This window comes from Scatophagus argus, chromosome 13 (assembly GCF_020382885.2).
Source record: "Scatophagus argus isolate fScaArg1 chromosome 13, fScaArg1.pri, whole genome shotgun sequence".
Classification (NCBI taxonomy): Eukaryota; Metazoa; Chordata; class Actinopteri; family Scatophagidae; genus Scatophagus; species Scatophagus argus.
Genome location: NC_058505.1, coordinates 23,547,713 through 23,563,612, shown reverse-complemented (window position 1 = coordinate 23,563,612; position 15,900 = coordinate 23,547,713). Strand labels below are relative to the sequence as shown.

The 15,900-nt window shown below is 38.8% G+C and overlaps 1 protein-coding gene across 1 annotated transcript; it reads right to left on the bottom strand.

Annotated features, from left to right (window-relative positions):
• Positions 1–4,779: 4,779 nt before the first annotated feature.
• On the bottom strand, positions 4,780–10,345 carry LOC124070036 (proenkephalin-A-like). The gene is made up of 3 exons (XM_046409645.1): positions 9,921–10,345; positions 9,364–9,510; positions 4,780–5,653 (listed from the first exon to the last, which is right to left on the bottom strand). Exons 2-3 carry the CDS (start codon positions 9,505–9,507, stop codon positions 5,054–5,056), a joined length of 744 nt encoding a protein of 247 aa, XP_046265601.1. The 5' UTR covers positions 9,508–9,510; positions 9,921–10,345; the 3' UTR covers positions 4,780–5,053.
• Positions 10,346–15,900: the final 5,555 nt, after the last annotated feature.

The window sequence follows — 15,900 nt, the reverse complement described above, 5'->3', positions numbered from 1 at the left end:
GGCCTCCTGCATCATGAAGGACCCCACCCACCCCTCACACAAACTGTTTGCCCCTCTCCCCTCAGGCAGGAGGCTGCGGAGCATCAAGAGCAGGACCACCAGACTGAGGAACAGCTTCTTCCCAGAAGCTGTGAGACTGTTGAACTCTGGAGGTCCTCTGTAGCCCCTGCTGCCAAACTCACACCTCACACACCAACAAACACACAAACAACCACCCATGGAACATTTTGCACAATGCAGCATTTGCACAGAACTCAAACTGCTCATGTTCATTGCACTACGGTCATTTGCACTACCCTGTCAGCCATTTTGCACTACTGTTTATACTGTGTACACTGGTGTTTATATCATCTACTGTTTTTCACTTATATTACACTGTTTTTATACTATATAGCATTGTTTATATTTATATTTATTTTGTTAAGAAACTGGGCTGATACTGGGACCGGGGAAACTAATTTCGTTCCACTCATGTTTTACGTGTGTGAAATGACAATAAAGCTCCTTGAATCTTGAATCTTGAATCTGTTGTTAAAAGATAAACTGTGTTGCGAAAATACTACGTCGCCGACATTACATCGGGAAAAATAATAACACAGCTGTTTATTCATTTTGGGAGTAAACGGAGTTGTCAGAACGCTGGTTTGTATTCTATTAATAAAGTTTGACTGACTTATCTGACTGTTTTGTTGACATTCCCTTTAGCGCAGCTCCATCTAGTGGACGCAAAACGCAACCCGAGCCACTGCTGTAGCTTCTATCCTATGCACCTTATAATGCGGTGCGCCTTATATATGAAAACAGTTATAAAATAGAACATTCATTGAAGGTGCGCCTTATAATCTGGTGCACCTTATAGTGCGGAAAATACGGTATATTTGCAATAAAATTTACTTGATGATCGCCCCATGTAGAATTTACTTCCATGTCTAAGTGCAAAAACTTTCCTAGGTTTTCCCAAATAAATAACTTTTTTTTCAGTGCACCTGCACACCTGTCCTGCATCCTGCACTGAAAAAAATGTGGAGTGATATTTACTTAAGAAACCTTAGGAAAGTTTTTGCACTTAGAAATTGCAAATAAATTCTACAAGGGCAATCATCAAGTAAACTTTACTTGCGGATATCAGTTTATTTTACTCACAAAACTCAGGTAATTTACTGTTGATTATTAATATGGCCACTGAATTTTACTCTCTCCTTCTTTGTAAGTTTTACTTAGACAAAAATCAATGTTTTTTTTTGGAAATTTTAAAATACTTCTTTAAGCTTTTATTTATGGACTATAATTAAGTAATATTTATACATTTTACATAGTTTTTCTGCAGTTTTAATTGCCTAAATTTGTTCATAATATTTTGATCATTTAAACAATCACTTTAAAAAAATGAACTGTTTAATTTAACACCTTTATTTATTCCCCAACAGGGTTTGCATTGCAAAACAACATAAAAAACATTTTACATGCACCTTCAGTGCTGTGAGAAGGTGAGCACCCCCCTTCTCACGGTCTCCCACGAGGGACGCGGTTTTGTTAACTTGGCCTGCGAGGCAGCGTTGGAAATTAAAATTAAAAAGACTTTTTGGACTTTGTGGCGCATGTATACGCGGACGCGTGTGCGCACACACACACACACGGAGAAATGGACTCTGTCGTCAGCTTGTATATATTTTAAATGCTTGGTGACATGTTTTGCGTGGCGTACGCCATGGACGCTTCGGTGCTGAAAATTCAGCCCGCTGCGTCTCTCACTCACCACAACCACAACTCACTCGTGTCAGTTTTCTCCCCGGTTTAGCATCCAGGCGTGTGGTGAGGTACCCACTACTCGTCCACCTCTTCATTTCAGTTTGTAAAGACTCTGGTTTGTCATACACTCATAGTCACCTGCACTCCCGGTCCAGCTCCACTGCTCCTCTGCGGAAGCGCGCGCCGCTGCAGGGGCGGACTTTATTGGTCACAGGGCAAGGGGGCACGTCCCATTGCACTCAGGGGGGTTTATATTTTCTTATGGTATTGGCTATGTGGTGTTTGTGAAAAATTATTGTATGGTGTGTAAATATTTGGTGTGTGGATACATTGAATAATGCCTTATTTATTTTTTTTGTATTTATTTATTATGATTAGTGTATTGAATGGACCATTATGTTTGTTGGTAGTCCCTTCCATAATGGTTTGGACCATTTGGGATCAACAAGCAGCCCTATTTAAAGGAGCCTCATTTTGCTCTTGTTGTTCTTTGGGAGAACTACCATGTGCTGCTGTGAGAGTTTGTTATTGGCATTTTTTGGTTCCTGCATTGTTCCTGTCTGTGATAACCTTGTGTTCCGGGAGAATAAAAGGGCTTTTCCTGGCACCTGACGCTTTGCTGCCTCCTACTTTCAATCTCTTCTGCCTCAATCTTGCCGAGATCCCGTTATTCGAGGAGACCACTCTGGTCCCTCACAAGTGCATTTTAAAAGACATGCTTATTTGTGTTATTTTAAACAACAGTGTTGTGTGTATACAGTGGAACAAGTTGAAATAAAAATTACTTTTATAAAACGGGAGAAAAATAAGAACATAGACAAATGGCCACATAAACAACTGTGGCCTTTTGTGACAGCTCTTGGGTCAAACATGTGCACTCAAGCTCTAAGTTTGTTTCGCAGAGACAAGATTTTTGGGGACAGCTTAAGGACATCAAGCTCTAGAAGAAGCCTTTGAAATACTTCAAAAGTGTACTTCATTTTCGGTGGGTAACTCAAGTTCATGGCATAAATGATGCCCATCAGCAGGAGACAGGCCTTTGCAACACTTTCACAGTTGTCAAGTACCTCAGTCCCCTCAACGACAATCGACACATCCACGTGGGATGTACCTTCATCTTCCTCACGTGTGGAAAACACAGACTCTCAGGACTTGCTCAGCCTGGTCCTCTTGAGCTGCCTCTCTGCTGATATCCTGTAAAATATATGTGAATCCATGTTCAGGTGCATAGTACATTGAACATTGCATTGAACGTCTTAAATGAACAAGGGCAATCCTTATAAAGGCAAGACACTGTCTGGCCATGGCTAACCATTCCATGTTTTAGTCTGTAGTGTTTCAAAAGTTCTGTCCGTGTGTCAGCCTCGAATCTACGTGTTTTGCAAGACCATTTCATCTTTTTTTTAAATCTGGAAAAAAAAACAAAGAGAAAAAGATAAAACCTTATCTGAACTAGATTTTCATATCAGTATAAAACTCGACTCCAGATACTTACAATTAGAAAATAAAAATTGTGACAGTTAACCTAATAAATATTACTACCACCACAAAATCATTTTTTTCAGTGTGGCCTATCAACTCAAAGACTGTCTTTGACTGTTTAAGGACCAGTGCTCTCATTCCACCTTCTCTAGATTTTACCATCAGTTTTTGTGGTATACATGTTGTTGGTGTTTTTTGGATTTTGGACTAACCTCTGCTTCTTGTGTTCAGGTTTGCTGCCTTACCTCTGCCTTTCCTGCCCAGTCTGCTCTGGTTTGCTGCTGGACTCTCCGTTTGGGCTATTCAGCTTCCTCGTACTCACCTGCAATGAACCATATGCACTCACTTGCCATCTGGCTCCAGTGTTGGACTCTGCTTTTTGAAAAGCTCTGTGATCTCTTACTTTGTCCTTTATTTTGTAAACGGATTAAAAGCAAATACTTCACCTTTAGTTTACTCCTGTTGTTACTGTCTGCTTTGTGGGGTCCTAGTCTTTTTGGTAAATCTTAACACAAGACCATGCAAGAAGACTGGTTATTTCTATATAGCTATTCTCAATGCCAATCACTAGGTTGGATTCCCTGCAAAATAATATGTCCTAAAATTAAATTAAAGTTAATGGAGGAGAATTGAGGATGAATTAAGGTGTCTCGCAGTCTGGGGAAAAAAGCTGCTCTGTGGTCTTCTGTGGGCACATAAAAGGCTATGCTAAAAAGAAGTACAGCATTAAAATCGTTAGAAATAAGCTGCTTTTCTTTCACTTGCCTCCAAAACAACAACATGCATATACTGGCAGATCGAAATCTTTACCAGTGGACAGTGGTGCCAACACCACTTTTGTACACAGGGGCGCCAAGAATCAACAAAAAACACAGTTCCTTGTAACTACTAACTTGTTCAAATGTGTCATAAGTTTCACTTCCAGTCAACATATTCCAGAAGTTCTGAGTTTTGATATCCATGAAGTTTTAAAGCACCCATCAACTTCCCTTATTACTGTGGCTCCAGCTAATTAAACATTACAAGCAGGAGTGCAGTGATTCTCAACCGCTGCCGCGGGGGGCCTTGTGGCTTCACCTGATTGACACTCTGGGCGGGCGGTATGCAGTGGCAGCCAACTGATCTAGACATTTTTGCCTGGCAATCAGACAGTCTTTCTAATGTATAATATGTGCCACGGCTCTAAAAAGGTTGGGAAACACTGCAATGAATACCTTCAAGACATGTTTGCCCTTGATAGGACTTTCCGGTTACACTGTGAGAGTGAATTTAGATATCAGTCCAGGATGAAGCAATAAAAATATGTCTGAAAAGATAAAAATACAACACGATCCTGTCATTTAGAATCACCATGAAAACAGCCAAGCTAATTGTATGTAATGCGCTATTGTGATACACTTGTTATTACAGCAAATATTTACATATTTGAATACTTGAGTCATTGACTTTATTGTTCCCTTCTTCGTACGCACACCTTCGGGGATAAATAAAGGAATTTTGATTCTTATTCTGATCATTTTTAAAAATCATACACTTGACGAGCACACCTCGATCAACATGTTCATTTAATAAATAATAACATGACAACCAAAAGCAGACCAAAAATGATTTGTGTACATCTGAACCACATGTTTCTCTTTTTTATCATTACAGAATTAATTGAACCAATGAAGTCAGCAGCAGCACATTATACAAAGCCAGATGACACAATGTAATTGGCAGAGCAGATGGGCTATTGATTCAAACAAGTCCAGACTACAAAGTGATTAGTTGAAGAGACGAGACAGGAGGGATGGGAGGAGTGGAGGAACATAGTGGTGTCCTAGTCCATGAACCCCCCATACCTCTTCTGTAGCTCGCTACCATTTTCCCAAGCCCGTTTCAACACCCCCCCACTCTTGCTGCTGTCTACCAACCATTCAGGCCTGCCCACACGCCTCATGAACCCCCCATAGCGCTTCTTGAGCCCACGGTCTAACACTGCCTCCAGCAGGTCGCCCTGCTCCACCCCTTCTTCAGCCCGACGCATGAAGCCTCCATACCTCTTCACTGGCTCCTCTACCTGACCATCACCCTCACTGCCGTGATCAGACACTGCATTGAGAATCTTTAGGATTTCCAGGCGAACATTTTCTTCCTCATCATGGTTTCCAGGATCTTCACGCACCCCCTCTGGAGAGAAGGAACGGCGTGACATGAAACCACCATAGCGCTTCATAAAGCCACCGTATTTCTTGGCCAGCTGGTGCTCTGGTGATGTTTGATCCTTATCGTCAGCTGTCATGGTACCCACTGCTTCCTGTTCCTGCTGTTGAAGGAGGTTAACATTCAGTGGAATGTGGTTTTTCTCCTCCAACAGGAAGTCCCGGCACAGGTGGAACTTCTGGCGGTCCAACCCACCCTCACACTCAAGTGAGCATGCCTAGAAATATAGTAAAATCCAGCATTATAAAAACCATCAACTGACAAAAAAGTTGTTATTTTGACTTTTCATAATAAATGTTGTCAGTATGAGTACAATGTTACAATATACTGCCAGGATTCCATTGAAATATTAGGACTTGAATCACTGGTTTCATCAAGGAAAAATTCCGCTGATTTTCTACAATTTTTCAGCTAACCCCTCAAACATTACAGATTAAGGATGTTGTACTGATTTGGTCACTCAATATGGTGATTTAGTATTGTCAGTTCTACTACTACTACCACTACCACTACTGAATACCCAGTATTGGGGTATCCATTCAAAAGTGAATGCTACCTAACCCTAGGTAATATGTATGCATGCCATGTTGGTATTTTCCCTGATTAGTGGGTCAAAAGCCATTGAAACTGCTGTGCTTGTATCCTAAATATTAATTTGTACATATATTTGACAGGTCTAGTTTTGTGGCTGTAGAAAGAACTGCATGTTAAATTTAATTTCTTGAGTAGTAGAATACAGAAAGATGCAAAAAGGGTCTAATGAAGAGAAGCTCTTGTTATGCCTCATACAAAATGTAGGATCCTTTTTATTTCAATCATCAAGATGTGTTGGCCTCTGCTGCTTCAGTTTCTACCATTCTTCAAGACTTGTCTCTTAAAAGTTGTCGTTTTATGAAAACAGAGCATTATGTTCTAGACTGTTCATTTAATGCACATAAGATTGATGCAAAAAACATTATTTTCAAAGGTACTATTTGGATGACTCACTATCTTTAATTTCAGCCCAATATATGCTGAAGGTATTCAGAAATTTATATGAAAAAATAAATCAGAACTATCAGAATCATAGATAAACAGAAATGTAATTAACATTTTTAGTGAATGATAATTGATTCACCTTTTAATTCATTTTTAACATAATAAAAATCTCATTCCAACTTTGAGTTTTTATATTATTGGTCCGAAAAAACAGTGTGATGGGCAACTTTGATGATTTTGTGGCATTTTATAGACCAAGTATAACTGATCTATTTCTATTAAAGACCAATATCATCAAATTTTTCCGAATACCGATATCTGGTAGGAATGCATAAAATTGACATTCAATAGGGAGGCATATTTTATTTTTGCTGATATGCTGATATTTATATTTTGATATTTTTCAAATCATTTCAGACAGCTGCAGATGCTGACACCAATATATGCACATATTCTTTTTTGCACCTAAAGTTTTGCACCTGTAGAAAACATCAAATCTCTTGTTAAGGAATTAACATAATTATGCCATCTCTTATCATGACAGCACACTGGCAGAGATGCAGACATGCAATGCAACATTCACATAATTAAGAGCTATCAGTCTGACAGATCAGCAGAAATGTACATTTCAGACAGATGTCAATAATGTGCAAATATTGTGGTACATTCTGCAAGTGTGCGGTTGTGTCTGTATCTGCACATGTAGAGGTCCAGCCCTCTTATGTGGCGTTGTGTAAAATGTTTCTGCGATTCAACCTTACATACATGTCTGTTGCCCACAGCCAGGAACTTCACGTCTCCATTTCTCTCTACTAAAGTCAGCCTTTTTGGCTGTATTTATTTGTGCTTTAAGATAAGATAATCCTTTATCAGTCCCATAACTGGGAAATTACAGATTAGGTTGTAATCACTGTGAAACAATCTGAAAAAAACTTTTTATTACTCTGTAGAATGCTTTGTTTGCACTGACATTATTCCCTCTTTTCATTCACTCTCTATCTCACTTGACCCAACTTGGAATAATGCTTGCGAACAGCAGCCCACAAATCCTGCAGAGTATACTCAAATAAACAACTGAAAAAAACAAGACCTAAATGGATTGAAGGCTTTATAAAATTAGTACATATAATTTTTGTGCTTTCATGAACTGAGAATGATTCTCCCACTAACCTGTCTCCTACATCATGGCAAAATCAAACAGCTTAAGTATTATGTAAATGTTTGAGGTAATAGATAGGAAACTGAAATGACAAGTTATTCTTTCACAAAAAAATAAAGACCAAAAACAGATATTTTCAATCATGTATTGCATGTGTGTGCACACCACTCCTACATTGTCGACACAAAAAAAAGCAGAAGAAGAAAAGCAGTCAGTGAGGGAACGATTACAACAGTCGACAGATGGTTTGGAGGGATGCAACAGCCGATTTTATCTATGCGATCTCTCACATATCACCTTAACAACTTAGTAAAACATTATTTCTACTTTAAAAAACATCTGTCCCAGTCTGTTCCTCACACACTGAGTAGTATCCTGTTCATCTAATGAAAGCATCCTCCATAAAAGCTGTGTGCCCCCCCCCAGCCCATTGCCCATTTATCCCAGTCATCCTTTATATATGTGAATCCATATATCCCAGAAGTATAATCAGACTAAAGGCATCTGCAGGCCCTGGGGCATACCGCCAAGATAACCTGCTCCCAACCCCATATGTGTCATTGGATTTTACTTATTTGAGCCATCATAAATTTCTGTTGGATGGCACAGAGGAGGGATTCTTGCTGAGCTTTCAGTGCCGCTGGCTTATGAACACAGAATTAATGAACAGGAAAATTGAACTGAGGACATATTGGCACTGGAGGGGTCTGGGGGACATTAGCTCCCTCTGGTGGCCCTAAAATAGACATACAACAAGTAATAAAGGTGCAATGACCCAAAGGGGACAGGAAAGACCTTATGGCTTGTCAGATTTCAAGCCAAAAGAAAAAATTCAATTTTGATTTCTATTGATATGTAGCTTTTTTGTCTGAATCTTTATATTATCATTTCAAGGAATTTACAAACCTCTGAACTTAAAGAATCTTTTTAATAAACTTAAAGGATGGGCATGCTCTACATCACTGTAGACTGGAATTATGAATTATCTATATATCTATCCCAGTCCTGTGCTATGTTCTAATGTTTAGAAGTTAAGTTAGTTTAAGAAGAAATTTTGTTTTTTATTTGCTCCCAGTCAGACACCACATGGGAAATCTCAAAGAAGTCATGAAACCAACAGTGTGTTCTTTGAAAGCTCCAAAACGTAATATATATGTACATGTTGCAAGTCAGCATATTATTTCAGTTTTGAGAGAACACTGACATGTACTTTTATTTATTTATTTATTTATTGGAATCCCTCATTATTCTGACCTAAAAACTGAGGGTTAGTACAGGAATTTATTGGAAAAAGGAAAAAGAAAAGGAAATAAAATTTCAGAAATGGAAGGGTGGCATTAAAAATGAAAAAAGCGAAAAATTAAAAATGCAGAGCAAACTAACAATAAACAGATTTGGAGTGAAAACAAATTACAGAGGTAAAGGAAAGGAAGGAGAAGTCTCAAGAAAAGAAAAATCCCTAGTACTTAAAAAAGTGGTCCCTAGGTATTTTCAAAATGACTCCACTTGTATTTTGCTTAATGTATTATAATGTTATAGACTTCAAAAAGGAGATACCCAGTTTTACATTTTAGCTGATAAAATGATTTAACAAGCTTTAACAAGGATAAGTAACCAAATTGTTGTGTCTGTCACCCATTTTAGGTCAGTCTATAAAACAATAAATGTAAGACACCATACTGTCTTTGTCACCTTACTGATTCCACCTGATGAAAATTTGTCTCTAAGAATGTTACTAACATAAATAAACTTATATTGCTTATAGTAGTATTCAAATATAGTGACATTACCAGGGAGGAGAAACCAGATTGCTGTTCCAATAGACGGTACACACAAAGTGCACATTCCTTTTCACAGTCTGTTCCAACCACCAGCGACACGTACATGACCAGAAACAACATCCACACGGAGCTGCTGTATATGGGGGCAGCCATGGACTAAGGACAGAAAATCACATATTTTGTCATAAAAATGACAAAAACCAAAAATGTGACATTACACTTCACATTAAACCTGTAGCTCTAAAGATAATATAAAAATTAGACAATAAAATCCATTTTTTTAAAAAAGGTGAAAACCATTAGAGCAATATGTCACTTAGCCATTTCTTTTAGTAATACTATTAGGCTGTCTATTGCCACTATTAGTAATGCTTCTTAATGAATTTGTATGGAAGCCATACATCAAATGTAGATATATCTGCATAGTAAATGCTGTGTACGTCTTCAGTGAATTACTATGATCATTACTAGTTGTATTGACAGCTGTAATAGTAAATTGTGGAAGTAGCAATAGTATTACCAATACCAGCGACTGTTTCTTGTTAATGAAGGGGCTATTATCTTACCTCTGTGTTAACTCAAACGATACTTGAGCGGTTCTGTGCTCTCCTCGTCTGCGTGTGCCCTTGGGGGTACAGGCGGAGTGGGAAACCGTTGAGTGGCGCGAGCTTGTGCACCTAATATATCTGCGCGCGGCTCCCTGTGTGGCAAAGAGTACGATTTCTCTCTTTGTCCAACTATCCACGTTCTGTCCTAGGTTCTACTGGACGCAAAACGAAGTAAACTACCGGAGGTCGTGAGTGTCCCGGTTTGGAGAAAAAACGAACATATACCCGTTTCACTACTCTGGGGTCTGAACAAAATACCCAGTGTAGTTCTGCCAGCTCCGCGGCTTGTTTAAATAGTTTCTGTGGCTTACGTCACTGACAGTAAAGGGGAGGTGGTGGAGAGGTTAATAAGCGTGATGATGTGACGTAACAACCTTCTCCCTTTCTTTACCACACGCACACACCTATTTTTATGTCACATATTGACTCATCATCTTGTTTCTCTTAAGGTCTTTGACATAGGGTAATGGCAGAAATCCATGTAGGCTCTGTGAGGGAATAATATTTTGTGTTCGGCTTTGTGTCTTTAGCCTGCGTGTGCGTGCGCGCGCGTGTGTATGTGTGTGTGTGTACGGGCTTGTATTTCTGTAGATATGGGGACAAAAACCCGATTTAAAAAGGAGGACCTATGAGGACAAAATGCAAGTCCCCACAACGTAGATCTTTAAATATTAGAGTGAAGACTTGTTTTAAGATTAGGTTTGTAAGAGTAATAATTGGCTGAAGTCAGGGTTAGGTTAGGTTAGGTTTAAGGCAGGGGTTGGAATTAGGCAATTCAAATTTATTGTTATGGTGACGGGGTGGTTAAGCATCCAGGAAATTAATAGAAGTCTATAGTAATGTCCCACAACTGTGTCTGTGTGAATGTAAATCTGAGTAAGTCCTGTCTTTTATAATTAACAAAAAATAATAAAGATATACCAGCTTTGGATGCATGCATGAAAACTGTAAAAACCGCCACTGCAGGGTTTGGGGTGAAATGACACATTACTTCATGGATTGTATTTTCATTCCATCCATTCATCCATTTTCTTCCGCTTTATCAGAGACAGCAGCTTGAGCAGGGATGTCCAGACTGTCCAGATTTTTGTTAAAAATCCGATGTGCTCCAGTCAGCACTAGCCTGACGACATCTGTCACCATGTTTTTATGAGTATTATTTTTGCTTTAAAGTCCGATCAAAAACAGGAAAATCACTCATGTCCTCTATAAATCTACTTCACAGTCTGTAAAACTGACATACTGTTCTGTATAGCATATAAATCTTAGCAAGCCTGTTTGTACATGCCTGTAGCATGAATGGAGAGGCAATATGCCAGAAAAGTTTGATAACAGAAAATATTTTCAAATGTAAAAGGGTTTCATTTTTACTGAAATACATTAAATAAGACACTTGAAAGACACATTTTGTAAAGTTTATGTATGTCCATAGGAGTGTCTTTAGAGACTTACTGGGGCAACCTGATGAAAGGGAGTTACAATTATTCAGCCTGGAAGTAATAAATGCATGGACTAATTTTATCACATTTTCTGATTTAGAATGTGCCTAATTTTCACAATACTGCAGAGGTGAAAGAATGCAGTCTTTGAAATGTGTGTTATGTGTGAGTAAAGATCATGTCCTGATCAAAAATGACTCCTAAATTCCTTAGCCATCTGGAGTTGCTATATCATCTGATAACTTGTTTGTTTGGTTTTTAGGACCCAGAACAATAACTTCAGTTTTGTCTGAATTTAGAAGTATAAAATTATAAGTTATCCAGGTTTTTATGTCTTTAAGACACGCCTGAAGTTTGGCCAGCTGATTTGTTTCATCTGGTTTAACTGACAAGTATAATTGTGTGTCATCTGCATAACAGTTAAAATGTATCGAGTGTTTCCTAATAATATCACCAACGGGGGACATATAAAGGGTGAATACTATTGGCCCGAGCACAGAACTTTGTGGGACTCCATGACTAACTTTTATGAGTATGGACAATGCATCATTAACATGAACAAACTGAGATCGATCTCATAAATAGGGCTGAACCCAACTTAACGCAGTTCCTTTAATAATTAATTATTAATTAATAATTAAGTGTTCCAATCTGTGTAATAAGATAGAATGGTCAGTGGTGTCAAAGGCAGCACTAAGGTCTAAACTTCCTCTATGGCAGAACCACCTAAATCCTCAGGTCACCAATAATAAACCATTTTACTCCTTAACCTGTGCAATACCTCAGTTGTACATATGTATAAATCCTTTCCACACAACTGTATATTTTTTGGACTTGTAAATATAAACTTGTATTTCTTTATTTTTACATATTTTTTTTTGTTTGTTTTTTACAATGTTTTATATCTTTTTATACCCTATCTGTTCTTTTTGCACTGTCTTGTCCTGCTGGCTGTAATGACCAAATTTCCTCTTGGGGATCAATAAAGTCTCATCTAAGCTTATTTTTTATCCAATACTCTCAGATCCTTTTCAGCTGCAACAAGTGCTGGATTTCACACATCAATTCCTGGTACTCATGGTATGATGATTGTTTCTACTGCAAAATTTTGAGAGCACATTCAAACAGTTTGGGGAATGCCTTTTTTTATTCCAGCATGACTGTTCCCCAGTACACAAAGCAAGGTCCATAAACATATGGATAAGTGAGTTTGGTGTGGAAGGACTTGACCAGACTGCAAAGAGCCCTGACCTTAAAACCTTCATGATGAACTGGAACAACTGGAACAGAAATTGCAAGCCAGGTCTTTCCTTTCAACGTGAGTGCCTGACCTCACTATTGCTGTGCTGCATCATGATTGGGCAAAAATCCCACAAAATCAGGAAAATAGCCCCCAAAGAAACCTAGCAGTGATGAGGAGGAAGATGATAAACCATCATGGAGGGACAAGAGATAGAAGAAGTGGCTGATATCAAGAAATCCTGCCAATGGCTGGAAAAGGCTGGATTGAAGGACAGGGCAGAAGCAATAATCACACAAGAACAAGCACTCGGTACAAGATCAATAGAGGCTGTCTGTCACACCAGACAGTTTCATATTTATTTAGAAAGGAATTTCCACTGTAAGGCATGTGGCCCAAATCAGCATCAGTAGTCACAATTCCATGTGTAGTATTTTTTATCACTATATTTATTTAACTATAGATATGTGTCACTCCACACTGATCACATTCCCATTACACTGCCTGCTACATTTATGTATCAAATAGATATTTACACGTTTATTTAAAGCACTGCATTATTCTGTAATATTCCTCACACACACAAGCAGTGTCACTCCTTATGTTCCCTGTCATAAACCCCCCACGTCTCACCTTATCTCAGTCAGACAGATAGCTGTTATCAGTGGTGCGTGTATAACAAAGACAAGCTTTTTAATTAAAGGTGGCCTGCTAACATCATCACACTGCCACTGTTTGTTGCTAGCACAAGTTATCAGGAACAATAAAGATTAAACGGCAATGCCAGTCATGAGCTTTGTGTATGTGTTTGAGGGCATCCACACATGTAGTTTGTGTGTCTCAATGTTTGCATAGTTGATGTTTGTCTATGTGCTTATTTATGACAAATTAGGGAACAAAACAAAATTTTAAATTTTATAAAGGCTGCTGAGACAGGTAGAATGTAAAATCATTAACAGTAACAGTAGCATTGCACCAGCTGTTGTTATGATTGTAAATGTGAACCCTAATACAAACTCAGACTTTGGAGTAAAATGAATAAAGAGGATTTATGGAAAGGGAAGGGGTTTTTGGGATAGGATAAGTAGGGAAGTCAGCTAACACAGAGGCCAGCCAGGAGGTGCCGAATGGCAGGACTTGCTGGGCAGGGTGGATGAATGAGGGAGAATGGGCAGGCCAGAGCTTTCAGGTAATTAGTGGGTTGGAGAGCTAATGATCCTAGAGCACAGGAACTAGAGAGAACGACTGGCCGGGAATGTGGCACAAAGAAATAATTCAATAAAAACACGAGAGAAGCTTGAAGTGTATTAATTAGCGCTGTGGTTGAAACAACAATTTGTCAAAGAGTAGGTGAAGAGCTGGAATAAGTATATGGCAAGACGATGAACTTCCATGCAAGTAAGGTGTGTGTAAATAGCGTGCAGTCAGAAACCAGGAGAAAAAGGGAAGCAGTGCCACACCCACAAAGAACATAAGAAGGTGGAGACAATAGACGAAAAAGTGGTGAAGAAAAGGAGTGACAAACAGTTAAAGTGCCAGATAGAGATGTAGAATATGTATTTCATGTTTTTGAAGTTTATTATTATTATCTTTATACTTTTTTATGCTTCTGTACTCGGCACGGTGGTGCAGTGGTTAGCACTGTCGCCTCATAGCAAGAGGGTTCCAGGTTCAAATCCCGGCCCTTCTATGTGGAAACTCCACATAGAAGGGCCGCATGTTCTCTCTGTGCCTGCGTGGGTTTTCTCCGGGTACTCTGGCTTCCTCCCACAATACCAAAAACATGCACATTAGGTTAATTGGCTACTCTACATTGCCCCTAGGTGTGAGTGTGAGAGTGTGTGGTTGTTTGTCTTTGTGTGTTGGCCCTGCGTTCGACTGGCGACCAGTCCAGGGTGTACCCCGCCTCTCGCCCGTAGTCAGCTGGGATAGGCTCCAGCTCCCCCGCGACCCTGACGGATAAGCGGTATAGAAAATGGATGGATGGATGCCTCTATACTGCCAACTCTGTGTAGAGGCATTAAGTTTCACTAAAACCAGTTCAATACCAGTGCATATTTCCACGATTTCACATTATATTCATATATGAATTATATAACATATGGGGCACAATCTCATCTAAATGAAGATTAAGAAAAATGTCAATTAGTCTATTTGAAATATTCACTCACTTAATAATTTCACCCTTTATTCCTGGTAGTTCAACATATCTTTTTATTGTTTCTTTTGTTTCTGTTTTCTATGCACAAAGAAGAAAAATGCAAAAAAGGGTGGATGGACACCTACAAAGAGGCTGATATATGATGTGTAAAAATAAACTGCAATTAAAGTCAGGAGAGGACATTTCTACACAAATAAAATTTAATGTTTTTTTAATGATTTATTTAATTAAATTCAGTTGAATTCAGTTTATTGATATAGTGCCAAAAACAGTTGTCTGATGACACTTTCCAATTAGAGTAGGACTAGACCAAACTATTTAATTTAATTTTTAATACAGAAAAAAAATAACAAAACCCCTATGAACAAGCATTTTGTGACAGTGGCGAGGAAAAACTTCCTTTTAAAAGGCTGAAACCTCGGAGCAGACCCCACCCCACTCTGGGTGGCCATCTGCCTTGTCCGACTGGATTGTAAGAGGGAGAGAGCAAGGGGGGGAGAGAGAGAGAGAGAGAGAGAGAGAGAGAGAGCGCAACATCGATAACAAAAGAGTATTGGAACTATTGGAACTAACTTATTGGAGCAGATTGAGTTGCAAGTGTCCAGCCTGGAGGTAATAAATGTGTGGACTAGTTTTTCTGCATCTTTTTGAGACAAAACCTGCCTATTTTTTTGCAATATTGTTAAAGGTTAAAGAAGGCAGTCCTTGAAATTTGAGCTATGTGTGAGTTAAAGGACATATCCTGATCAAAAATAACTCCAAGATTTCTTACGGTGGTGTTGTGCAGTAGTAGGAGCAATTTGGTTATTGGTAAAAGAGTCAGTGATTATGGGGGATAATCATTAAAGCAAAATCAATGTATGCTTTATACACGCAAACATCGGGGCACCACCCTGTCACCAGGGACCAATAGCCAAATTAATAAGTGGGAAATAACAGTCTCTTAAAAATATGCAGGGTAAATCCAAGCACTGACTGTCATGAATCCAGCTGTTATTACAAGTACATTCGCAATAACCACAGACAACAACAGGTTAAACAATAACAGGATTTATTAACCAGCAACAACCATCCAGTAAGTATCACTTTGTAATAAAC

Coding starts and splice junctions, on each gene's coding strand:
- LOC124070036 (XM_046409645.1), bottom strand. CDS start 9,507: ATGGCTGCCCCCATATACAGCAGCTCCGTGTGGATGTTGTTTCTGGTC. Junction 5,654..9,363: donor AATCTGGTTTCTCCTCCCTG/GTAATGTCACTA, acceptor CTATATTTCTAG/GCATGCTCACTTGAGTGTGA.